The sequence below is a fragment of the Musa acuminata genome, chromosome BXJ1-6 (assembly GCF_036884655.1).
Source record: "Musa acuminata AAA Group cultivar baxijiao chromosome BXJ1-6, Cavendish_Baxijiao_AAA, whole genome shotgun sequence".
Taxonomy (NCBI): domain Eukaryota; kingdom Viridiplantae; phylum Streptophyta; class Magnoliopsida; order Zingiberales; family Musaceae; genus Musa; species Musa acuminata.
This window is the reverse complement of record NC_088332.1, coordinates 13,137,053-13,164,099: the sequence shown is the minus strand read 5'-3', so window position 1 is coordinate 13,164,099 and position 27,047 is coordinate 13,137,053. Positions and strand designations below refer to the sequence as shown.

General features: G+C 41.2%; 3 protein-coding genes and 2 pseudogenes across 3 annotated transcripts; all 5 read right to left on the bottom strand.

Moving 5' to 3' along the window:
• Positions 1–3,517: 3,517 nt before the first annotated feature.
• Positions 3,518–5,965, bottom strand: LOC103988440 (cocosin 1-like; annotated as a pseudogene).
• A 122-nt stretch (positions 5,966–6,087) lies between these two features.
• Positions 6,088–9,194, bottom strand: LOC135676379 (isoamylase 2, chloroplastic-like; annotated as a pseudogene).
• A 394-nt stretch (positions 9,195–9,588) lies between these two features.
• On the bottom strand, positions 9,589–17,816 carry LOC135676381 (diphosphomevalonate decarboxylase 2-like). Its single transcript, XM_065187499.1, has 10 exons — positions 14,381–17,816; positions 14,018–14,216; positions 13,704–13,767; positions 13,418–13,481; positions 13,237–13,317; positions 12,205–12,291; positions 11,744–11,901; positions 11,547–11,595; positions 10,140–10,264; positions 9,589–10,059 (listed from the first exon to the last, which is right to left on the bottom strand). Exons 1-10 carry the CDS (start codon positions 14,594–14,596, stop codon positions 9,840–9,842), a joined length of 1,263 nt encoding a protein of 420 aa, XP_065043571.1. The 5' UTR covers positions 14,597–17,816; the 3' UTR covers positions 9,589–9,839.
• A 152-nt stretch (positions 17,817–17,968) lies between these two features.
• Positions 17,969–20,649, bottom strand: LOC135676378 (isoamylase 2, chloroplastic-like). The gene has a single exon (XM_065187496.1). The coding sequence runs from the start codon at positions 20,647–20,649 to the stop codon at positions 18,061–18,063; it is 2,589 nt and encodes an 862-aa protein (XP_065043568.1). The 3' UTR covers positions 17,969–18,060.
• On the bottom strand, positions 17,969–26,814 carry LOC135676380 (diphosphomevalonate decarboxylase MVD2, peroxisomal-like). The gene is made up of 11 exons (XM_065187497.1): positions 26,762–26,814; positions 26,071–26,506; positions 25,708–25,906; positions 25,395–25,458; positions 25,109–25,172; positions 24,928–25,008; positions 23,895–23,981; positions 23,434–23,591; positions 23,237–23,285; positions 21,832–21,956; positions 17,969–21,751 (listed from the first exon to the last, which is right to left on the bottom strand). The coding sequence occupies exons 1-11, from the start codon at positions 26,797–26,799 to the stop codon at positions 21,529–21,531; spliced, it is 1,524 nt and encodes a 507-aa protein (XP_065043569.1). The 5' UTR covers positions 26,800–26,814; the 3' UTR covers positions 17,969–21,528.
• Positions 26,815–27,047: the final 233 nt, after the last annotated feature.

Genomic DNA, 27,047 nt, shown 5'->3' with positions numbered 1-27,047 from the left:
ACTGTTACTTTATAGGGATAGGAAGGAGTCCTCCAAAAAAAATTACTTTCTTTCGCATGTGATCTGGTCTATCTATAAGGTGAGACGAAGAGACACATTAGAAGATATATTACATGTGCTAATGCGTAAGAAGATTTGTGCTGGTGAGAGATGACAATAAGAATATCTACCAATCGGCTCATTAATATCTATATCTAATGTAATCTTATGAATTATTTTGTAAATATACAATAATATATCCATCATTTCTTTCTCATTCAGATGAAATATCTTATTTTTTTCTTAAAAAAATTATAATTTATGATCTTTAGTGGATCTTTCAACATGATTTGAACCAAACATTATTTAATATCTTCCGAAAGTAGATGATTCTTCATCTACTTCTCATATTCCATGAATAGCTAAGACGTCGAGGAAGATCCAAATACACACTATTATATATATGACATTTACGTGAATGATACTAATGATATGTTCATATTATGAAAGGAATTACTATATTTGAGAGGAACAAAAAGTACTCCTAAAATTAGAATGGAACAAAAAGTCTAACCGAGAGGACTGCTTACTAACTAAAAAAGAAGAAGAGAGATTTATCTTCTTGAATACTTGGCCAACTAGTTGATCATTGCATTTCCCTCTCTCTCTCTCTAAAGACAGAGAAATTATATACATCAAAATTAACCAAAAGTGTTCAAGTTTTATCAACAATGGTTTGCAGCAACCAAAGGGATTGAAGACTTCTATGGCAAACCTTCTCTAATGATAATTTGCGAATCATATTCAATAAACACTCATTTGAATCCATCTGAACCACCATTTGATGTCCATTAGACGGTGAATATCCAGCCAACATATTAATAAAACATAATCTTCTTGATAGAAAAAATATTCTCTCGTAATAACGATTCAACATGTGGTGTGGTAGTACACATGACAACACAATCGATTGAGAGGATAAGATTTGATCGATAGCTAGACCACATGGATATCAGTTCAAAATATTAGTCAAGGATTATTTCACTCATGCCTATATATGACAATGGGAGGAACATTGTATGAAATATTTTCTTCTAGTAACCTACTACAAAATGCTATTATGGATATGATAATCAAAGTTAATTATTATTTATTATATATACTCTACTATTGTTAGTTACTAACTTAAGCGTCGGAAGGATTGAGTTAGAAAATCCACTCAATTTCACTCTTCATGCAGTCAATTATGGAGTACATGCTCGCTTGAATCCACCTAAACTCTCATAGAGCATTTAAGCCATGTTATATATTAAGTTTCTTATTAAGTTTCTTCCACACATGGGCTCGAATCGAGTTGGGTTGATTCGAATATTGTCGACTTTATCTCTGTCATTTTAGTACTAACAGGGCCCATAAGGCCTTGGTTCCCCTGCTGCTGAGACATTGATAGGTATATTTAATCATATAACAATTGAGAAACAAAGAAACTAATGTCTTATAAGCACCCGCATCATCCTCTACTCTTAGAGGCACTTATTGGGAGTAACCTGAAATGATAAAATCATGTGAATTCACTTAAAATGGACAATTCGTCGCGAGCTCTTATATTAATGATTGCAAATGATAGACCTAGATAATAGTATAATGGTATATCGATGTCTCTCTCTAATTTTTTCTATTATGATAAGAGAAAAATTCTATTTCAAAACAATTTAGTTAGGTTGACCAAACCTAAATAAACTATTTCGTAAAAAAAAAAAAATGAAATAGAAAGAAGATCTTTAAGCCAAAAAGAAGAATTTATAGATTCAATATTGAAATATAAATAAAAAAATAATCGACGTAAGACACATTATTATGAACTTCTCTATATCCATTTAGAAAAATAAATTTTTAATCAATAAATTATATTATATAAACAATATAAACTTATGCCCAAATCTCTATTTACATTCTCTCGTATAACAAATCAGGAAGAATTTTTATATATAAATAAATTTATACAAAATTCATAAATGAGACTGTTCATAAAACATAATATGAAGTCAACTTATGAGTCTCAACAAAGTTTTATCATCAAATTCGAGTTTGGATCAACAAATTTGGTGGGAGAGTTCGAGTGATCCTATTCTCCCAACCTATTGGAGGAGCAACCCGATGCATTGGGACCCAAGAAGAAGATGTGGAGCGATCCAAGCACAACTACACCACTCAAAAACGAGTCAGTGCATGAAAGAGAACGAATAGATTAATGACGATCTAAAAAGCACAATGGCATTGCTACCATGGAGTCATTCAAAACCTTGATTTGCAAGAGCCCAAGGAAGCAAGGATGGTCCTAACATCCACCATCCATCACATGTTCTTAAGATTAAGAAATAGAAAGATAGAGAGGAAGAGTAGAGGGAATTTTGTGCAAGAGAGAAAGAGAGAGAGAGAGAGAGAGAGAGAGAGAGAGAGAGAGAGAGAGAGAGATATTTATTTTCCTCTTCACCGACGAACTCTTCTCTCTCTTGTTCTTTGTTTGTTTCTCTTGTGCCACAGCCTTCAAGCAGCTGATGTGGTTCCACATACGTGTTACAATGGGATTCTTCCCTTCCAAATCAATATGGAGGAACAGACATCTGCTTGCGGCGGTTCTCACGATTCCTTGTTCTTTGCTCTTCGGCGGCATCAACCAACTTACGTCGAAGAGCAAAGACCAAGGAACTGCGACAACCGCGGCAACCAGATGTCTATCTCCCCACATTGGTTTGCTGAAAGGGAAAGAACCCCAGGGTACCATCGATGCGTAGCCACACAGCTGAATGAGAGTTGTGCTTGGCAAACCATGGTCCTCCGTCTCGCCGCCTGAGAAGCGTGCGTGGGGGAGTAGTTAGTTCATCGGAGAGGGTTTCGCCATCGGGTGCTGGTGTCACTCCGCTCTCTATGTTGGCATCAATCTATGTAGTGTCATCAATCTGCCTTCCTCTTTCGTGTGCTTGCATTGATGTCTTTTGTGAGTGGTGAAACCGCCGTGCTTGGACTCATCCACGACTTCTTCTAGGGACCCAACCATGGACTAGGAAGACAAGGAATGCATGCATTGGGTTGCATTCCTGTACGCGCACCCTGCACCATCGATGAGCTCCTATGTCCCCGTCGCTCTTCCATGGACCGAAGGACGAGAGGAGATGGAGAGAGAAAGGACCGTCGGCCTTGATCTGTGCTCTTAGCTTGTGGCCTTCCCTACTATTTATAGGGACAACAGGAAGGAGCGAGCTGACGCGAGATCTCTCTCGCGTTCTTCGTCCCCTTCTTTTCTAACATATCTGAAAAGGTAAGAAAGCAGGAGGATATGGGGGAACACTCGAGAAGATATGATGTGTGTGAGTGAGGTATGCCATTAATAGCTACTACACATACGACGCAATATTGTGAAATTTAATATTAATATATATTCAATTTCTAATATATTCTAAGAAGACTTTGAAATAATTGGAATTATATTTGTCTTTTTCTTTTTTTTTCTTGGGTGACGAATATTGCACTATCAGCAACTATTAATTTGGGCTGTTGTTTATTGTAGTCGAGAGAACATACTACGGGCCATCTCTTCCGCTCAGGTCTCCCTCACATCGCCGTGAGACTCGAGAGGAAACATGGACATCAGGTTACCGCGGTTGAACTTGAGCCTCTTGGCCTCGTCCCTGGAGATACGATACGAGTTGATGAGCACCTCCACCGGCATGCCTCGGAAAACCGATGCCTTCCCGACGATCTGACTCACCATGGGATTGTCGTTGGTCTTGAACGACACCCACTCGTAATGCTCGCTCCGGGTCTTTGTTATCACCACGAACTGCTGTGGGATCACCAAAAGCTGACCTTGACGGAGCTCGCCATCGAAGACGGTCCGCCCTCCGTGCCCCACCACCTGCATCTGGCAGCTTCCATTTAGGGCGTACGCTATGCCGTGAGTGTTGATGTTCCAATACGGTGCGCCGACGGTGTTCTGCGGGCAGACAAAGTCACATTACTCGATCGACACTTTTGAGATCATATGCATCGAAGATGACCTTACCGGGCGGAGAGATCCCCTCACGGCACTCATTTGCATGAATCTTAGCACGGGGAACTTGCGACTGTTGAGTACGGTGATCCTTCCGGCGTTCGGATCGTATTGGTCAGAGAGCGTCGTGTCCCCGATGTTCTGCTTGTAATCCATCGTGCAGAATGCCTCTTCCAATCCATTCGATTCACGTCGCCTTATATCGTCGCCATCTTGTCTCTCCTGCTCTTCGTTCCTCTGTAATGGCTGTAGCAGCTGTAGCCCTCTGTCGACGCGGACTATCTCACCCCTTCCGTCGTCTGGATTCTGGATTTTCCTCACCACCTCCTTGTCGACGCCGAGCGCCTCCGCCAGTAGCTCAAGCTCGAAACCATTAAGGAGGCTGACCCCCTTTTGCTGTTCTAATATCTCTTCTGTATGTGCACCTTGTTGTGCTCGTCTCTCCCTTCCAGCCAGTAGAAACTGCCATTGAAGACGTGAAGAATATGTTTGCTCACCAAATTAGTATGCTCTGTATGTTGCAGTAGAGAATTGGTTGGTGGATTCATCAGGACTCTCACCCTGTGCTGACGATCCAACTGGTTAGCACTGCTGCTCGTGTAGGAGACCGTAATGGCTACGACAGGTGCTTCGCCATTGTTGTAGCACCAATGAGCGACTCCAGCGGGCAACGCGATGATGTCTCCCTCGTGAAAGGAATGGATCCTCTGGTGTTCGTCTCCCCCCTCCCGTTGCTGTTGGAACGATTGGTACGTCTCTGGGCAACCAGGTATCACTGTTCCGGCAATACCCCTTCCTGCATGCAGGGACCAGCGACGACGAACTGTCACACCATAGTCAAACAGGACGACTGATGATCAACACGACCGAGGTGATGATCGAGCCTTGCACGACGTAGACGAGGCTGGGGCATTGGAGTAGGAAGGCAAGAGAAGGCCCCTCGGCAGGATGGTACGGCGATGAACGGCGACACCCGCACACCGGAACTGCTCGTGGTTCTGGTCGACGTACTCCGTGAAGCCAGCTTCCGAGGGCACGCGCATCGTGGGCTCCAGAGCGCTAAGCCTCTCGATTCGGCATCGGCTCCCCCCCGGTTGCCCTGTTGTTTCTTGCTGCCCGAAGCCAAGCTGCGCCTGAGCGCTGTGGAGCAGGAGTAGTGACACGCAAAGAGGGAAAGAGAGCATGATGAGTGCAGAGCTTGCCATGCATCAGGGTGGGTGCGAGGAAGGTTCTTATAGTCTCCCGATGTGGTTGGTCACGCGCATCTCTGGAACGCTCGCTCGCTCGCTCGCGTGTCGCTGCACCAGCTCGAAGGGAGGCACAGGTGGCCCGGGTTGGAAGAAGGCGAGGACATATGTTGAGAGAGCCCAATCGCTTGCTGCGATGCAAACAGTGGGTTGGGACAGCGGCATGCAGTTGGATGGTAGCGGTGAAGTGGTGCTTGCGGTGGTCTTCAGCAGCTACAGTGCGTTGGGTTGCTTCCCTGCAGCACCCTGCACAGCGTTTGCACCCGTTAAAGAATGGAACCGATCCAGACGAGACCAGACCACAAAACCTCCACCTTTGAGTCGGCACATGGATTGCCACTGTAGAAAACCTGGCCATGGAATCAACAGCGGAAGAGCAGCCAAGTTGTATGTTGAAATGCCTCACCAACTCCCTTGTAAACTTGCAAGAAGAAACCTAGCCACCACTAAATCAAAGTAGCAAACCATGTTCTCCTATGAGGAAGAAACCATACACAATTCACCATAACTTCCAAGAGTCAATTCTTGCAAGCATCAAACAGAAGATATCTGCGCTTATAAGAGAGATTGAGGAGTGTCGTAATATTAATTTGAGCTCAAACAATTTCATAAACCCAATTCTCATGGGCCTCGAGATACACACACTAATGGTGAAGCAGCTTCAGTATCTGCTGGAGATCTGTGGGAAGGAACCAACCGTGGTGTGGACTTGCAACAATTAAGAAACAATACATTTCTGATGATAATGAAAAGCAAATATAAAAACGAAAAGAGAGGAAAAGAAGAACAATGATTCATGGAACATTGCTGTGATCAAAATGTACCAGAGGTCGGTTTAAGCAGATTGTAAGTACAACATATTGCACCCACATTAGCATTTCTTCAAAAAGATTAACATTGAGATAGTCAAATATGAACCAAATCTAACAGTGAAACTAGTGCCATATAATGGTTTTTGACAAACGAAATTTAACCATCCAGATGATGATTCAATATACGGCAAGAGGATGATGATATAACATAATGATGGAGAAAGGAAGAATAAAGTTCAAACAAGAAAAGAAAAAGAATCAAACATTGGAAGATGCAGAAGTGAACAAAAATCAGCTTTCAGAATAAAACGCCGCTTTGAGGCTTCAGTTCATAAGAAGATGATCCTTCAGCTTTCTGAACATTTGGATCATAACTATTTGAAAAGAATCCTGGAAATGCAAGGAAGGTATCGACCAAACGAAGCCAAACATTTCCCTCTGTCGGTTCGGGCAAAACAACAGTCTCCAAATTATTGCTGGAATTAAAGCATATAAATAAGTCACCGCCATTTGAATTTAACATGTCAAAGTTCTTTTCTGACTTCAGAGCCAAAGCCAAAAATTTGCATGTTGGGTCATCCCATTTTGGCTCAGATTGATTATTTCCAAACAAAACAATGTTTTCTACTTTAAGAAAGTGCTTGCTCTGAAAAATATCACCTCTTCGGATTCTAAGTGAACCCAGATATGCAATAAATTTTGTAATTTGCTTACTGAAGTCGGTTCCTAGGCTATCCCAATTGATAGGCTTCCTGTCATCATACAATGGAGAACCACCAGTGGAGTAGCCACACTCATCCCCCATATTTAGAACAGGAACACCGAGTGACACAAACAAGACAAACAAGAAATTCCGTATCTGCTTTAGACGTGTCTCATGGACAGTATTATTGTTTGTTGGACCTTCGTCGCCACAGTTCCAGCTTAATTCCGAAGCAAGCTCAGCAGTGCTGAATTTGACCAAATCAACAAGAGGAAGTCCAAAGTTCTTTGCGACAAAATTAAAAGAAAATGCTGGGCCCGCGGAAGAAAATAGATCACCACTGCCACAAAGTCTAGTAGCAAGATCGCTTAGGAGCCCTTCACCTCTCAAAAAGTTCTTTGCATCACTGCAAAATCTCATGTTCATCTCTGCCCATGCTTTCCAATGAGGAAATTGGATTTCCATGTATGACATGTCAAGCGGGGACCAGCAGTCTGCGACAATCTTTGTCCTTGAAAGTACCGGATCAAATGCTATAGCTTCCACCAAAGGTGGGCGAGATAAATGATCCCCATTCTGTCCTCTAGCCATTGAAGAAGAATTAATAAAGCAAAAGCCATCTACATGGAACTCGACTACCCAATGCCGGAGGCTGTCTATTATTAATTGCTGAACAATGGGGTTATTGCATTTCAGGAGACTATTGGTTCCTGATCCTACATTTTTGTCAACAATGCAATAGGAAGAACTATCAATACCTCGGAATGATATCACATGGGAGTCCGCATCTCCACCTTCAACACTGAGTACAAACAACCTCCATCAAGACCTCTATACATTCGGAATGTAGCGTCTTGATCATCCCCTTCAAAGAATTGATTGCTGAAGCAGCATTATGTTCACGTCCATATTCATCCATTAACGAGAAGAAATGATAGGGGAAGTAAGGGCCTTTGTTAACATCAAAGGGAAATATTGGCTCTAGCAGGATTGCATTGACACCAAGTTCTTTAAAATGCTCTACTTTCTCACTCACACCACCGAAAGTCCCAGCAACATCTTCTGGGAGACCGATCGAGTTATCTCTTGTGAACTGCCCCACATTTAATCTGTAAACCACGAGCTTCTCTGTTGGCAACCGCGGATGAACATCACCACTCCAGTCAAATATAGGTTCTATTTCCAAAGAACCAAGATACTTGGTTGGAGTCATTGTCTCACTCTGAACAGAAAGAAGATTTCGAACCATTTTGGCATACGGATCCAACAGCACATGCTGCATATCGAATCCACCTCTTTATCTACTGGTCCTTTGCAACGATAACCGTAGCTCACATAGTCCACGATGCTCTCCAACGAGACGTGCCAGATATCACCTGTACGATTGACATAAGGATCCAGTTCGATCTCTAAAGATGGAACCTCTGTTTTCCCTTCATACAGGCAGAGGAAAACGCTCTCAGCATTCCTCAAAAACAAAGAGAAATTGACCATTCCATCATCGGAAACAGAAGCACCCAAGGACGCAGGATATCCTGGGCCAAAACCCACAGGCACACAAAATCTTGTCTTTCTGTGCGTTTTAATCTCCGAGGCAACAACACCAGCATCAGAACACAAATGCAGCATAAATGATAGATAAAAGGGAGCCTTTGCTGAATCAAAATCCAGATCCAACATATACCTTCCAGAATAATTGCGAACGAAGGGCATTATGACGGCACCAATCCCCTTTTCGATGTCTGCAACTAGTGATCCCGGAGGATCAGATCTCGACATTTCATAGATCAGCACCAACTCGTCCTGGGAGACAGACAAAACCTCAATGTGCACAGAAAAGTTCACACCTACGGCTCCCACCACCACCACCTTCACAAGGTCCGCCTTTTCGGACCTGAACATGTAGGGGAATTCCCTCCCCTCGAGTACTTGAGCTTTGCCACTCGCCACCGCCATCGGCCGCGATTGTCGGAGTGAGATCGGGGAGGTTGCACGGACCACTGAATTAAGGCATGTTGGGGGACCAAAAGATGCGCCTTTCGGCGAGAATTTCCGGTTGCAACTGCACCGTCCGTGCGTCACCGCATTCCGCCGCTGCCAGATGACGCCATTATGTGGATGGCCGCGAGTCTTCGCCGCCGCACTCGGAAACCAAATGCTCGCCATAGAGCAGCCTTTCAGGCCTCCTGCTGTGAGAAATGAGTCTGATTCGGGATTAATCAATAAGGGAAAGCATTGGGTGGCGGGGAGGGTGTGGGGAAGGGGTTTTACGTGGCTCTTTCGGAGGACGGAGATGGAGGCGAAGCGAAACGGTCTGAGGGACGGGAGATGGTGAAGGCAACAAAGCAGGAGGAGGAGGGATATGTTTGACGGAGACTGCTTTGCTCTCTCGTTCACAAAATAAGAATCTGGATTTTCTTTTATTTAAGAAGAGGATGGGGATGATTCGAAGGAGGAAGACAACGCACCTGGGAATCACGTGAACGAAGGGTGGTCGTTTCGTCGGTGGGACCCACAAGGTCGAGGATCACGTGTCTGTCTCACGACAGGGAGCCTTTTCCCATCGGCTCGCAGGAACACCACGGACCAGTAGAGGGCTACACTCATATCTAATTCCCTGTTCCCTGTCCGCAACCACCTCTCGATCGCGCAGGCCCCGCCACGAGTAGATAGCATAATATATCATATACCAACGGCTTATATATTTCTTCCCAATGAAAATACGATTCAAGTTGGATTACGTTTGCCATCACAGACATTCTCAACAACAATATATAGCAATCTTGGCAAGAATCGAAAGCAAAACCTGAGCAACTTGTTTATATCTTGACCTCACCATATGCAGAGAAATAGCTAGTGCAAGAAGTCCGTCAATCCTCACATAAAATAAAAGCATCGATTCTTCCCAAAGCAAAAAGAGAGAAAGAGAGAGGAACGATCCAAAAAGGATCATACTAAGATATTCCGGCAAAACCCAAGAATTATAAAGGGAGCATCTCTCACAAAGTAGTTCCAATGACCATCATGTTCTCTTGTAAGCAAACTAACTATGGGAGTCCAGTAGTGGGACTTAGCAGAGCTAGACTTTCATCAGTGAGCACCCTTGGTCCACTCCCAAGCCTGGTGCAGATGAAATAGCTGACCTTGCCGGGGAACTTTTGAGATGGATATTTGTCCTTGCTCTCAGGTGGTGGTGGCAGGGCTTCAACATCTTTCATGGACTGTAGACCAGCTTCATGCAGAATTGATTTGTCTCCTATTACATAACTGCAAGGAAGATACGCGATTAAATTTGACATCAGATCAAACCAATGTATCGGTGTTGCAGAACCTGAAAACCCAGTGACCTAGTCAATTCATTGTCTGCTGTTGGCGGGAAGCAGAATAGCAGGCGCTGAAGCAGAAGACCAGCGGATTTTCTGTTTGGTGCAATCAAGACGGCGTTGGGCCCCGCGTCGAAAGTGTAGGCTGCCTGAAATTTAGCCATCTCATAAAACATCAAGCTTTGATGAATTGGCACGCATGTAGCTTCTGTATCATACTTATTATTCTCTGAGATTTAATGCAATGTGCAAAGACGATATAGCGATAGTGAGAGATCAGTGGAGAAGTGATTTCCAGATGGCCTTACATAGGCCACCTTAACCCTTTTTTAAGAGACAAAGATGATTTTCTTACTTGATTAAACTTTCAAATTTCCTCAAGATATTTAGACTAAATTTAAGCAACATTCCTATTTAATTTAAGCCATCTTTGAAGAACCTAAGACGTGGGGATCATGTCAGAGTCTTAAAGATTCACTTTCAGATATATACTTTCTTATATTAACTTAACTTCTTTGGTTCCATGCTTGTGAAAAAACCAGTGTTACTCTAATTTCAGATCCCTTAGTCGTAAGTTCCTGAATAAATTCAATTAGATTCTAATATTCGTATCCTTTTAAGTAGAAAAATTGTTTATAATACAATATGACTTGGTCTTTCCACATTTAAGTAGTTTTACCTATTCTGAGACAAAATCTCCACAAATCCTCAATTTTTGAGTGATTTAATATTTAAAAATTTAGCCACCATCCTTCCATGTCCTAAAGCATGAACAATTAAGAGATTTGACTTCCTTAGTTGTGGTGCTTACTTTTCATAATTATCCTCCTTCCCTGTACTTTCCTATCTCTTATTCCCTTTTTCTTTCTCTTTTGCATGTTTTGAAATGTTAGGATTGAGAACATCATCCTTCAGAAGTCTGACAAGTGTTCCTCTTCTCACTTTATCAAAGACCCTACCCTATCCCTTATTCCCTTTTTTTTTTTCTCTTTTGCATCTTTTGAAATGTTAGGATTGAGAACATCATCCTTCAGAAGTCTGACAAGAGTTCCTCCTCTCACTTTATCAAAGACCCTATCTATTTCCAGATTTCATGAATGCAGAAGTCAATTTAGGATGGCTTCAGTCTGATAGAAACAATGTTCTCGTAATCATTTAATTCTTTTGAAACTAGGATACAGCTTATCATTAATTGCTACAGCACTTGAAATCAACATCTAGTTACTCACTTTTTTTAACAAGCAAATCCATCCATGTACAGATGCAAAACTTAAGTATCTAGCAGTAATTGTCAATAAAAAACGAAACTAACTAACAAAAATCAGGAACCAAAACATTTTTGTGCTCTGGTTAATCCAAATAGATGGTAGAACTTTATATTCAATTGTTTAGTGTTCATCATAGATCTCCCATGTAATTGCACGTGCATACCTGTGGTGTTCCTTCAGACCTGTTCCATCTTTCAACAAGACTGATTATCCTGAGATATGATTGATGCAAAACAGTCAGTCACAGTTAGTGCCAAGAAAATATAACTTAAATCACATATGACTATGCTTTCAATGGTGTTATCATTCAAATATAAATTGAGTATGAATGGTTTATCTTTATGGTAGAGAAGATCATGCCTGTGTGATGTATCATTCATGTAGAATATAGGGGGGCTAGTATCCAAGCAAACAGCATGAAACTGATTACTGTCTGCACAAGTCAACCTAGCAAAAGATGCAAAATCACGATTTCTGATAGAGTCTTCCATCTGCAAAATACGACCTGGGACAACAGTCTAGAATAGACAACAAAAGATTGTAAGTTGGCACTAATTCTTCTTGAACAAGTTGCAAAATATTGATGTCAGACTCGGGAAATAGTTGTACGAGCTCTAATAAGAATAAACACTTAACAATAAGGACAGCAAGTAATCTCAGCTGACATGCTACAAGAACTTTTAGTAACTGAACATAAAAAAGATGCAATTTTATCAATTGACTGACAAAAAGAATTAACTATAAAAAGACTAGTTCCATCAATTGACTGAAGAAGAGATTTAACTACAAAGAGAGTGCAAGGGAATGAAGTGTAACAAAACCTGGGCTCTATGTTGTAAGAGCGGACTTGTCTCAACACTGTCACGCATGCCAGTGGTGCTACTAGTTTCCTTCTGCTTTGAACTCACCTGGATTTGTGTTTAACAAAATGAGATATATATACTTGGCAAAACTGCACCCAGAGTGAAAAGCTGTAATTGGCGCATTCAACTTATTTTATGAATTGATGATTGTTCAGGGTCACCACTGCAGTCAAATTAAATGACAAATAATTTACCAGACTTACTAAGCTATACAAAATAAGACGAGCCAACAAGTGCCATTGTTCAGTATATTTATTTTAGTCATAATATGTTAGCATGTTTCATATTTCTGCAAAAGTATCAAATTATTGAACAGGCATATTCTGGCAAAATAATTTGCTCAAATCTATGTTTGTCCATATCATAAAAGGTTACAAGTTTGATGTAATTTCTCAACATAATGATAACGGAAATATTATGATATAGCATAAAATCTTTCAAAAATGAAAAAAGGGTGTTTCTTACCTTTGTTATCCTTCCTCAAAACATCAACTGAACAACAAATTAAATTTCAAATGTAATATAGTGAACAAAATCAACGTCCTTCAAAAAATAACTAGGCAAAGAAAGGATCCATAGTCCATAATGTATCCAACAAAAGAAAATTACCCTTAGAGAGTTTTCAAGGATATATAAAGTAAAATTTTTGGTTCTGGATGTTCAGAGATGGGAGAAGAAAGCTAGTAGCCCTAATAATCATATCTGAGTATCTGGAGAAATATTTTATTGGCTCTAGAAGACTCTGCAGCAATATATATCACAAGTATATAAAAAATTACCAAAGATGACCAAACTCATATCAGTGACCACTGTCTCACTATATGTTCTGAGTAGAAAAAAATGAGCTTGTGTATGAAAGAAGTCAAGCTTGTCCTCCATGAAAGAACAGATGTACACAATAACTACTTAAAAAAAGGTCTATCACCAAAGACTAAGATAATAAAAACATTTATCAATTCATGATGTCATTGATGTACGGTGACCACATACCACTGCTATGATAATAACAAGGTCATTCCAATGTGATTCTGAAGCAAGCTGAACTGCAATGCTGTCACTTCCACAGGCATCCTGATAATCAGCAAGATTAATTAATAATCATTAACCGTGCCTCTGGAACTATATATAGTGCTTTCAGGTTATATATGTTCTTTTCATAGTGTAAACTTACCTTACCCATGGTCCATTTGACAAAACCACCATACATACTGCGACATGCACTGCCTGACCCTTGCCTACATATGAGAATGTTACTTCAATTGGGATTCACTTATAGGTAGTAATATTATATGGTTAACCGCAGTGATTTATGAGACGATGCCTAAAAATATCAGTGTCTGACAAGTGGGATCAAAGAGAGTTAAAAGTGCAGAGTGAAAGGGCATGATTGTACAATGTAAGTGCAAGACACATTATTTCATCAGAATAAACACGCAGTTGAAGTAATATGCACAGACCTCGCAATGGATGAAAGCTTTCCACAATCTTCCTTCACATTCATTAGCTTTGCTAGAGTGAAAACTGTGAAGAAAAACACTCTATAAGATGATATCATGCAGATTATTTCATACAGTTTTTTGTCAGTATAACGAAACCAATACCGACTTATTAAGTGACAAAACTAGCTACAAAAAGTTAACAAATTTTATCAAAATGGGGCGTCGTAAGAATATCAGTCATGCAATATCCTTATTAAGAATATTAGTCATTTCTTATTAAGTAAGAAATGTTTAACTCTCGTGTACAAGGATCAAATACGACCAGTACTAACCAAAACAAGCAAGGCCAGCAGCCGAAGACGCCAATCCTGCAGCTGTGGGGAAATTGTTATAGGAAGCAATGTGGACATGCAATTTCTGCCAATCATCCTTCCGGATACGGATACCCTTCTTCTCATCCTCGACATCATCGGCAAGTTTCCTGATTTCCCTCAAACAGCTCTGGAATCTATCTCCAGAGAGTGGAATCTCCTACAGAAACCCGTAAATTTCAGACATCGAGCCAAACAAACACTATCGATGTACCAAAACGACCTTAATCTTCTTACCCTCAAAACCCCAAAAAGAAGGCGATCCATCGAAACCCAAAAAAATAAAGCAAACAAGAAAACACAGAAGCATAGGATCCGATCTACCTTGCCATTGAGCCACATCCGATCTCTGTCGAAGGTAGGGCTAACGACGACGGTGGTGGTGGCGGAGAGATGGTCAGGATCGAGGGTGACACTGATGCTGTCGTTGACGGGGAGGATGAGGGCCTCGTCGCGCTTCCCCCAATACTTGATCACCGCGATGTTGGTGGGAGTTCTTCCGGTCGCCGTCAGAATCCTGCTCTCGGTTCCCGACACCATCTCAACACCTTGGAACTACCTTGGTGGCACCATAGGGGATGGGGCTTCGGTATAGTGTCGGGAGTTGAACAATCTTTCGCAAGTTCGCACGTTACCTTGACGAGAACTTGTTGTCGCGCCCGGCACCCGGTGAGCAGTTGTTTGTGGACTTGCAGCTGTTCGTTCAACCTTCTAAAGTCCTTGTTTTCCTCCTCTCTCTCTTTTCTCTTGTGCAATGCAGGTGTTGCTTCCTCCCGCATTCAGTGCCCTTGTGAGCATGGTCACCCTGGAAGTGAGTTCCGCCACAACTTCGTGCAGATGTTGCACGGAGTCTTTGGTGTCGTCTGACAGTCGGTCAACTAGGGCCTCTACCTTGTCGATCTGGGATTCAACTTCTTCTGGTGAGCTCTCTACCCCAGAAAGCCTTCGTTGGCCATAGTAGAGTTCCTCCAAGCTCGCTCCAAGAACATCTAAGCGAGTTTGTGAGTCTCTCCTTATGGCTCCTTTTCCCAGTTGGCGCTCCAGATTGCACCTCCTCCGCTCGCGGAGAGTAGCCAACTTCTCGCTCATCATGTTCGTTGCCGCGCTCCTCTTGAGCGGCACCAACAGTATGAGAGTGAGTATGCACTTGCAGCCCACCTGCGACTGCTTGGGGCAAGGGTCAGACATGCCCCGTCTTGCTTGATTCGCCATGATGCTTTTCCATGGCGAAATTGCAAAGGTCCTTCGTTGCTTGCTCGAATTGCTTGCCCGCTCTGATACCACAATGTCACTGACTTAGTTGGAATTGCCTAAGCCGTGAAGCACCCTTGTGGCCAAGATGTAAACTTAGCTTGAGTTGCCTAAGTCGCGAAACGCCCTTGTGCCAACTTCTCGGACTTAGCTGGGATTGCCTAAGTCATGATGCGCCCTTGCGATATGCGTCCGCAAAGGTCAGCCAATTTACAACCTCACTCAGGTCCCGAAGGACCTGTAAAAGAGAAAGTTGATTAGTTCGAAGAATGAGCGACGGACAAGTCCAGACGTCTCGCGGAAAGGGAAGCTTTACAAGCAATTCAGCGAGCACTTGCGTGCATGAGAGAAAACAGAGAAAAGAGGAAAAACAAGGACATTAGAAGGTTGAACGAACAGATGCAAGTCCACAAACAGCTGTTCACCGGGTGTTGGGCGCGAAGACAAGTCCCTGTCAAGTTAACGTACGAATTTATGAAAGATTGTTCAACGCCCGACACTATATCGAAGCCCCATCCCCCATGGTGCCACCCGGGTGGTTCCAGGGTGCTGAGATGGCTGACGTTTCGCGTTCAGCAACGGGCTGCAGAAAATAGCCCGTGGGACGCGAAAATGGAGCCATTTAGGGGTTGTTTCGCTAGGCGCAGTGAGCGGTTGCACTGTAACGCTGCAACCTGTTCGAACTTACATTTTTACAAGCAAAAGCACACAAAACTATGGCAAAACATGCTGCTAAGAATCCGTACATATATGCAAAAGTGACGAATGGTTCATTGAACGAAGTTGCTGTGGGTGCGCGAAGACAGTTCGTGACAATACGAATCCAACAGCACATGCTGCATATCAAATCCACCTCTTTTCTCTACTGGTCCTTTTCAACGATAACCGTAGCTCACATAGTCCACGATGCTCTCCATCGAGACGTGCCAGATATCACCTATATGATTGACATAAGGATCCAATTCGATCTCTAAAGACGGAACCTCTGTTTTCCCTTCATACAAGCAGAGGACAACGCTCTCAACATTCCTCGAAAACAAAGAGAAATTGACCATTCCATCATCGAAAACAGAAGCACCCAAGGACGAAGGATATCCTGGGCCTAAACCCACAGGCACACAAAATCTTGTCTTTCTGTGCGTTTTAATCTCCGAGGCAACAACTCCAGCATCAGAACACAAATGCAGCATAAATGATAGATAAAAGGGAGCCTTTGCTGAATCAAAATCCAGATCCAACGTATACCTTCCAGAAGAATTGCGAACGAAGGGCATTATGACGGCACCAATCCCATTTTCAATAAATACTGTGTTATGTTATGAGATATTTTAGTTTGTTGCTTCTTGGTAACAATTGTAACATTTAGTACATCATCAGATTTTTGTTTGCAACAATGCTGGGTTGCCTTTTATTCTTCTAGCTTCAACAAAATTACTTTTTAATTTTTCATCGAATTCCAAATAGTTGACACTGTTAGTAAACTTTTGAGCTATATTTGATCTTGTCCAATTCTTTCTAAACAGTAGATTATGGGTCCCAAACCAAGGCTTAGTTTTAAACTGCTGAATATGTCATTATGAGCATTGACAGTCCATTAGAGCCAAACTTTGTAGTTCAGATTTATTGACACTTGAAATCCTTAGACAATCATTTTGGACTGTAACTATTATTGGCCTTGGTGGGTTTAACTGATTACTCTGTGGACTATATGGCTTGGCACTTTTAATTGATCAACTAGACAAGATTTAGTCAACATCCAGAGATAATTTTGGCAACACTATAGTTTTGTGGAAGATCCATTTAGCTGCCTTCTCTAGAATAGATATTATGCTTATGGGGTATTCTTCTGTATTTAATCTGGATGTCTTCTCTGTTACACTTGCTCTCTAGTCAATTCATAGTATTCTCAGATTAGTCAAGGGACTCCCAAGTATGGGCCAGGTTTCCTGAATTTCATATATGATGTTGTCTCGGCATAATATGGTCCAAGTTTTCCATCATAATGACCTAATTATCTTCTTGAATAAGATTTCTTTTAACTTCTTGTACTTCTAAAGTGGAAACTAACTCATAATCTGAGTTATGCTTGAACTACCAATAGCATGTAGAATAAAGCTCTCTACATGGTTCATGACTATTAGTAAAACAACAGTTTCCATTGGTGTTTAAATACTTGTTTTCGTTATTATGATTGCACTGTTGCTCCTCCTAATCTTTGGTTGAGCATGTCAAATAGGAACCAAATCTAACTGTAAAACTAGTGCCATATAACGGTTTTTGACAAACGAAATTTAACTATCCAAATGATGATTCAATAAACAGCAAGAGGATGATGATAGAACATAATGATGGAGAAAGGAAGAATCATGTTTTGCAAAATATACTATTAAGAAAGTTCAAACAAGAAGGGAAAAAGAATCAAACATTGGAAGTGAACAAAAATCAGTTTTCAGAATAAAACCATGCAGCTTTGAATTAAACACTGAAGTTTGGAATATGCTACTGATAAAGAAGAGCCTTAAGAAAATAGTTGGTTGTGTGGTAACACATAAAAATATCGACATATCATAAGATGTATTGCAAAAATCATACATTAAGAGACTGTACAAAAACAAGCATGCGAAATAAAATGGTTTAGAAAATTTTGCACTTATTCAGTGCTAACAGAAAGGATACTTCATTTTATTGATAACAGGAGACAATAGATACAGCAAGAAACTCCTGCCGTTATATAAGACAATAAGGCACAAAGTTCAATCCACAGTGGCTTCAAATAAGGCACAACTATGAGGCTTCAGTTCATAAGAAGATGATCCTTCAGCCTTCTGAACATTTGGATCACAACTATTTGAAAAGATTCCTGGAAATGCAAGGGAGGTATCGACCAAACGAAGCCAAACATTTCCCTCTGGCTGTTCGGGCAAAACAACAGTCTCTAAATTATTGCTGGCGTTAAAGCATATAAACAAGTCACCGCAGTTTGAATTTGACATGTCAAAGTTCTTTTCTGACTTCAGAGCCAAAGCCAAAAACTTGCATGTTGGGTCATCCCACTTTGGCTCAGATTGATTACTTCCAAACCAAACAATGTTTTCTACTTTAAGAAAGTGCTTGCTCTGAAAAATATCACCTCTTCGGATTCTAAGTGAACCTAGATATGCAATAAATTTTGTAATTTGCTTACTGAAGCCTGTTCCTAGGCTATCCCAATTGATAGGCTTCCTGTCATCATACAATGGAGAACCACCAGTGGAGTAGCCACACTCATCCCCCATATTTAGAACAGGAACACCGAGTGACACAAACAAGACAAACAAGAAATTCCGTATCTGCTTAAGACGTGTCTCAAGGACAGTATTATTGTTTGTTGGACCTTCGTCGCCACAGTTCCAGCTTAATTCCGAAGCAAGCTCAGCAGTACTGAAGCTGACCAAATCAACAAGAGGAAGTCCAAAGTTCTTTGTCACAAAATTAAAAGAAAATGCTGGGCCCCTGGAAGAAAATAGATCACCACTGCCACAAAGTCTAGTAGCAAGATCGCTTAGGAGCCCTTCACCTCTCAAAAAGTTCCTTACATCACTGCAAAATCTCATGTTCATCTCTGCCCATGCTTTCCAATGAGGAAATTGGATTTCCATGTATGACATGTCAAGCGGGGACCAGCAGTCTGCGACAATCTTTGTCCTAGAAAGTACTGGATCAAATGCTATAGCTTCCACCAAAGGTGGGCGAGATAAATGATCCCCATTCTGTCCTCTAGCCATTGAAGAAGAATTAATAAAGCAAAAGCCATCTACATGGAACTCGACCACCCAATGCCGGAGGCTGTCTATTATTAATTGCTGGACAATGGGGTTATTGCATTTCAGTAGACTATTGGTTCCTGATCCAACATTCTTGTCAACAATGTAATAGGAAGAACTATCAATACCTCGGAATGATATCACATGGGAGTCCGCATCTCCACCTTCAGCACTATGAGTAAAAACAACCTCCATCAAGACCTCTATACCTTCGGAATGTAGCGTCTTGATCATCTCCTTCATAGAATTGATTGCTGAAGCAGCATTATGTTCTTGTCCATATTCATCCATTACCGAGAAGAAATGATAGGGGAAGTAACGGCCTTTGTTAACATCAAAGGGAAATATTGGCTCTAGCAGGATTGCATTGACACCAAGTTCTTTAAAATGCTCTACTTTCTCACTCACACCACCGAAAGTCCCAGCAACATCTTCTGGGAGCCCACTCGAGTTATCAATTGTAAACTGCCCAACATTTAATCTGTAAACCACCAGCTTCTCTGTTGGCAACTGCGGATGAACATCACCACTCCAGTCAAATATAGGTTCCATTTCCAGAGAACCAAGACACTTGGTTGGATTCATTGTATCACCCTGAACAGAAAGAAGATTTCGAACCATTTTGGCATACGGATCCAACAGCACATGCTGCATATCAAATCCACCTCTTTTCTCTACTGGTCCTTTGCAACGATAACCGTAGCTCACATAGTCCTCGATGCTCTCCATCGAGACGTGCCAGATATCTCCTGTACGATTGACATAAGGATCCAGTTCGATCTCTAAAGACGGAACCTCTGTTTTCCCTTCATACAGGCAGAGTACAACGTTCTCAGCTTTCCTCGAAAACAAAGAGAAATTGACCATTCCATCATCGGAAACAGAAGCACCCAAGGGCGCAGGATATCCTGGGCCTAAACCCACAGGCACACAAAATCTTGTCTTTCTGTGCGTTTTAATCTCCGAGGCAACAACACCAGCATCAGAACACAAATGCAGCATAAATGATAGATAAAAGGGAGCCTTTGCTGAATCAAAATCCAGATCCAACGTATACCTTCCAGAAGAATTGCGAACGAAGGGCATTATGACGGCACCAATCCCCTTTTCGATGTCTGCAACTAGTGATCCCGGAGGATCAGATCTCGACATTTCATAGATCAGCACCAACTCGTCCTGGGAGACAGACAAAACCTCAATGTGCACAGAAAAGTTCACACCTACGGCTCCCACCACCACCACCTTCACAAGGTCCCCCTTTTCGGACCTGAACATGTAGGGGAATTCCCTCCCCTCGAGTACTTGAGCTTTGCCACTCGCCACCGCCATCGGCCGCGATTGTCGGAGTGAGATCGGGGAGGTTGCACGGACCACTGAATTAAGGCATGTTGGGGGACCAAATGATGCGCCTTTCGGCGAGAATTTCCGGTTGCAACTGCACCGTCCGTGCGTCACCGCATTCCGTCGCTGCCAGATGACGCCATTATGTGGATGGCCGCGAGTCTTCGCCGCCGCACTAGGAAACCAAATGCTCGCCATAGAGAAGCCTTTCAGGCCTCCTGCTGTGAGAAATGAGTCTGATTCGGGATTAATCAATAAGGGAAAGCATTGGGTGGAGGGGAGGTTGAGGGAAAGGGGTTTTACGTGGCTCTTTCGGAGGACGGAGATGGAGGCGAAGCGAAACGGTCTGAGGTACGGGAGATGGTGAAGGCAACAAAGCAGGAGGAGGAGGGATATGTTTGACGGAGACTGTTTTGCTCTCTCGTTCACAAAATAAGAATCTGGATTTTTTTTTATTTAAGAAGAGGATGGGGATGATTCGAAGGAGGAAGACAACGCACCTGGGAATCACGTGAACGAAGGGTGGTCGTTTCGTCGGTGGGACCCACAAGGTCGAGGATCACGTGTCTGTCTCATGACAGGGAGCCTTTTCCCATCGGGCTCACCGGAACACCACGGACCGGCAGAGGGCTACACTCATATCTAATTCCCTGTTCCCTGTCCGCAACCACCTCTCGATCGCGCAGGCCCCGCCACGAGTAGATAGCATAATATATCATATACCAACGGCTTCTATATTTCTTCCCAATGAAAATACGATTCAAGTTGGATTACGTTTGCCGTCACAAACATTCTCAACAACAATATATAGCAATCTTCGCAAGAATCGAAAGCAAAACCTGAGCAACTTGTTTATATCTTGACCTCACCATATGCAGAGAAATAGCTAGTGCAAGAAGTTCGTCAATCCTCACATAAAATAAAAGCATCGATTCTTCCCAAAGCAAAAAGAGAGAAAGAGAGAGGAACGATCCAAAAAGGATCATACTAAGATATTCCGGCAAAACCCAAGAATTATAGAGGGAGCATCTCTCACAAAGTAGTTCCAATGACCATCATGTTCTCTTGTAAGCAAACTCACTTTGGGAGTCCAGTAGTGGGACTTAGCAGAGCTAGACTTTCGTCAGTAAGCACCCTTGGTCCACTCCCAAGCCTGGTGCAGATGAAATAGCTGACCTTGCCGGGGAACTTTTGAGATGGATACTTGTCCTTGCTCTCAGGTGGTGGTGGCAGGGCTTCAAAATCTTTCATGGACTGTAGACCAGCTTCATGCAGAATTGATTTGTCTCCTATTACATAACTGCAAGGAAGATACGCGATTAAATTTGACATCAGATCAAACCAATGTATCGGTGTTGCAGAACCTGAAAACCCAGTGACCTAGTCAATTCATTGTCTGCTGGTGGCGGGAAGCAGAATAGCAGGCGCTGAAGCAGAAGACCAGCGGATTTTCTGTTTGGTGCAATCAAGACGGCGTTGGGCCCCGCGTCGAAAGTGTAGGCTGCCTGAAATTTAGCCATCTCATAAAACATCAAGCTTTGATGAATTGGCGCGCATATAGCTTCTGTATCATACTTATTATTCTCTGAGATTAAATGCAATGTGCAAAGACGATATAACGATAGTGAGAGATCAGTGGAGAAGTGATTTCCAGATGGCCTTACATAGGCCACCTTAACCCTTTTTTAAGAGACAAAGATGATTTTCTTCCTTGGTTAAACTTTCAAATTTCCTCAAGATATTTAGACTAAATTTAAGCAACATTCCTATTTAATTTAAGCCATCTTTGAAGAACCTAAGATGTGGGGATCATGTCAGAGTCCTAAAGATTCACTTTCAGATATATACTTTCTTATATTAACTTAACTTCTTTGGTTCCATGCTTGTGAAAAAACCAGTGTTACTCTAATTTCAGATCCCATAGTCGTAAGTTCCTGAATAAATTCAATTAGATTCTAATATTCATATCCTTTTAAGTAGAAAAATTGTTTATAATACAATATGACTTGGTCTTTCCACATTTAAGTAGTTTTACCTATTCTGAGACAAAATTTCCACAAATCCTCAATTTTTGAGTGATTTACTATTTAAAAATTTAGCCACCATCCTTCCATGTCCTAAATCATGAACAATTAAGAGATTCAACTTCCTTAGTTGTGGTACTTACTTTTCATAATTATCCTCTTTCCCTGTACTTTCCTATCTCTTATTCCCTTTTTCTTTATCTTTTGCATGTATTGAAATGTTAGGATTGAGAACATCATCCTTCAGAAGTCTGACAAGTGTTCCTCTTCTCACTTTATCAAAGACCCTACCCTATCCCTTATTCCCTTTTTCTTTCTCTTTTGCATCTTTTGAAATGTTAGGATTGAGAACATCATCCTTCAGAAGTCTGACAAGAGTTCCTCCTCTCACTTTATCAAAGACCCTATCTATTTCCAGATTTCATGAATGCAGAAGTCAATTTAGGATGGCTTCAGTCTGATGGAAACAATGTTCTCGTAATCATTTAATTCTTTTGAAACTAGGATACAGCTTATCATTAATTGCTACAGCACTTGAAATCAACATCTAGTTACTCACTTTTTTTAACAAGCAAATCCATCCATGTACAGATGCAAAACTTAAGCATCTAGCAGTAATTATTAATAAAAAACGAAACTAACCAACAAAAATCAGGAACCAAAACTTTTTTGTGCTCTGGTTAATCCAAATAGATGGTAGAACTTTATATTCAATTGTTTAGTGTTCATCATAGATCTCCCATGTAATTGCTCGTGCATACCTGTGGTGTTCCTTCAGACCTGTTCCATCTTTCAACAAGACTGATTATCCTGAGATACGATTGATGCAAAACAGTCAGTCACAGTTAGTGCCAAGAAAATATAACTTAAATCACATATGACTATGCTTTCAATGGTGTTATCATTCAAATATAAATTGAGTATGAATGGTTTATCTTTATGGTAGAGAAGATCATGCCTGTGTGATGTATCATTCATGTAGAATATAGGGGGGCTAGTATCCAAGCAAACAGCATGAAACTGATTACTGTCTGCACAAGTCAACCTAGCAAAAGATGCAAAATCACGATTTCTGATAGCTTCTTCCATCTGCAAAATACGACCTGGTACGACAGTCTAGAATAGACAACAAAAGATTGTAAGTTGGCACTAATTCTTCTTGAACAAGTTGCAAAATATTGATGTCAGACTCGGGAAATAGTTGTACGAGCTCTAATAAGAATAAACACTTAACAATAAGGACAGCAAGTAATCTCAGCTGACATGCTACAAGAACTTTTAGTAACTGAACATAAAAAAGATGCAATTTTATCAATTGACTGACAAAAAGAATTAACTATAAAAAGACTAGTTCCATCAATTGACTGAAGAAGAGATTTAACTACAAAGAGAGTGCAAGGGAATGAAGTGTAACAAAACCTGGGCTCTATGTTGTAAGAGCGGACTTGTCTCAACACTGTCACGCATGCCAGTGGTGCTACTAGTTTCCTTCTGCTTTGAACTCACCTGGATTTGTGTTTAACAAAATGAGATATATATACTTGGCAAAACTGCACCCAGAGTGAAAAGCTGTAATTGGTGCATTCAACTTATTTTATGAATTGATGATTGTTCAGGGTCACCACTGCAGTCAAATTAAATGACAAATAATTTACCAGACTTACTAAGCTATACAAAATAAGACGAGACAACAAGTGCCATTGTTCAGTATATTTATTTTAGTCATAATATGTTAGCATGTTTCATATTTCTGCAAAAGTATCAAATTATTGAACAGGAATATTCTGGCAAAATAATTTGGTCAAATCTATGTTTGTCCATATCATAAAAGGTTACAAGTTTGATGTAATTTCTCAACATAATGATAACAGAAATATTATGATCTAGCATAAAATCTTTCAAAAATGAAAAAAGGGTGTTTCTTACCTTTGTTATCCTTCCTCAAAACATCAACTGAACAACAAATTAAATTTCAAATGTAATATAGTGAACAAAATCAACGTCCTTCAAAAAATAACAAGGCAAAGAAAGGATCCATAGTCCATAATGTATCCAACAAAAGAAAATTACCCTTAGAGAGTTTTCAAGGATATATAAAGTAAAATTTTTGGTTCTGGATGTTCAGAGATGGGAGAAGAAAGCTAGTAGCCCTAATAATCATATCTGAGTATCTGGAGAAATTTTTTATTGGCTCTAGAAGACTCTGCAGCAATATATATCACAAGTATATAAAAAATTACCAAAGATGACCAAACTCATATCAGTGACCACTGTCTCACTATATGTTCTGAGTAGAAAAAAAATGAGCTTGTGTATGAAAGAAGTCAAGCTTGTCCTCCATGAAAGAACAGATGTACACAATAACTACTTAAAAAAAAGTCTATCACCAAAGACTAAGATAATAAAAACATTTATCAATTCACGATGTCATTGATGTACGGTGACCACATACCACTGCTATGATAATAACAAGGTCATTCCAATGTGATTCTGAAGCAAGCTGAACTGCAATGCTGTCACTTCCACAGGCATCCTGATAATCAGCAAGATTAATTAATAATCATTAACCGTGCCTCTGGAACTATATATAGTGCTTTCAGGTTATATATGTTCTTTTCATAGTGTAAACTTACCTTACCCATGGTCCATTTGACAAAACCACCATACATACTGCGACATGCACTGCCTGACCCTTGCCTACATATGAGAATGTTACTTCAATTGGGATTCACTTATAGGTAGTAATATTATATGGTTAACCGCAGTGATTTATGAGACGACGCCTAAAAATATCAGTGTCTGACAAGTGGGACCAAAGAGAGTTAAAAGTGCAGAGTGAAAGGGCATGATTATACACTGTAAGTGCAAGACACATTATTTCATCGGAATAAACACGCAGTTGAAGTAATATGCACAGACCTCGCAATGGATGAAAGCTTTCCACAATCTTCCTTCACATTCATTAGCTTTGCTAGAATGAAAACTGTGAAGAAAAACACTCTATAAGATGATCTCATGCAGATTATTTCATACAGTTTTTTGTCAGTATAACGAAACCAATACCGACTTATTAAGTGGCAAAACTAGCTACAAAAAGTTAACAAATTTTATCAAAATGGGGCGTCGTAAGAATATCAGTCATGCAATATCCTTATTAAGAATATTAGTCATTTCTTATTAAGTAAGAAATGTTTAACTCTCGTGTAAAGGATCAAATACGACCAGTACTAACCAAAACAAGCAAGGCCAGCAGCCGAAGACGCCAATCCTGCAGCTGTGGGGAAATTGTTATAGGAAGCAATGTGGACATGCAATTTCTGCCAATCATCCTTCCGTATACGGATACCCTTCTTCTCATCCTCGACATCATCGGCAAGTTTCCTGATTTCCCTCAAACAGCTCTGGAATCTATCTCCGGAGAGTGGAATCTCCTACAGAAACCCGTAAATTTCAGACATCGAGCCAAACAAACACTATCGATGTACCAAAACGACCTTAATCTTCTTACCCTCAAAACCCCAAACAGAAGGCGATCCATCGAAACCCAAAAAAATAAAGCAAACAAGGAAACACAGAAGCATAGGATCGGATCTACCTTGCCATTGAGCCACATCCGATCTCTGTCGAAGGTAGGGCTAACGGCGACGGTGGTGGTGGCGGAGAGATGGTCAGGATCGAGGGTGACGCTGATGCTGTCGTTGACGGGGAGGATGAGGGCCTCGTCGCGCTTCCCCCAGTACTTGATCACCGCGATGTTGGTGGGAGTTCTTCCGGTCGCCATCAGAATCCAGCTCCCGGTCCCCGATGCCATCCCCCTCCGATCCGACTCCAGCAGCAAACCTTGCTGGTGGGAGAAGGCAGCGAGCGACAGGAAGGGAGAGCCGGAGCCTCGTCTATATTTCGATCCCCAGAGAGAGAGAGAGGACGGAGTCACCAAGCAGCTGACTGTCCGCTTAACTGGACTGGCGCAACCCTTCTTATTTCTGAGGCATCCTTGATACATGTATCTCCATTTAATATATGCTGATCTCCTTCAAATAAGAATATATATGTATGTAATATATGATTAGTGTATATTTTAAATACATAAATGGTAACGATTTTGAAATTTTATCCACTCTATATATATATATATATATATAAGAAAATTAAATTGTACAATTTGCTTTGTCCATGTTATCATTTAAAGAGATGCATGAGGACACTGCAAGATTCGCTGTGTTCATAGAAGATATCTGACTCGTTCGGCGAAAAATGTGGGCATGCATAAAACGTGCGAACCTTACCTACCCGTCTGCTCATCTTCCTCTCTTAAAACAATCATGTATGTATAGAATCTAACAGTGAGGGGAACTCCCTCCCGATCGCTACAAAATAACAATTAGAAAAGGGCAGTCACAATTTATTTGGAAAGTTGAGAACACAAGAATCTATTTTGAAATAACCAACCTCGAGAAACTTACCAGTACTAGTCATAAGGAGGAGCTGTTCAAGGAAATTATACACCAAGAACTTGAATTAAGATCTACGCTAATGTTGCTTTTCCATATGTGGAGCCCTTGCAGTTTGTAA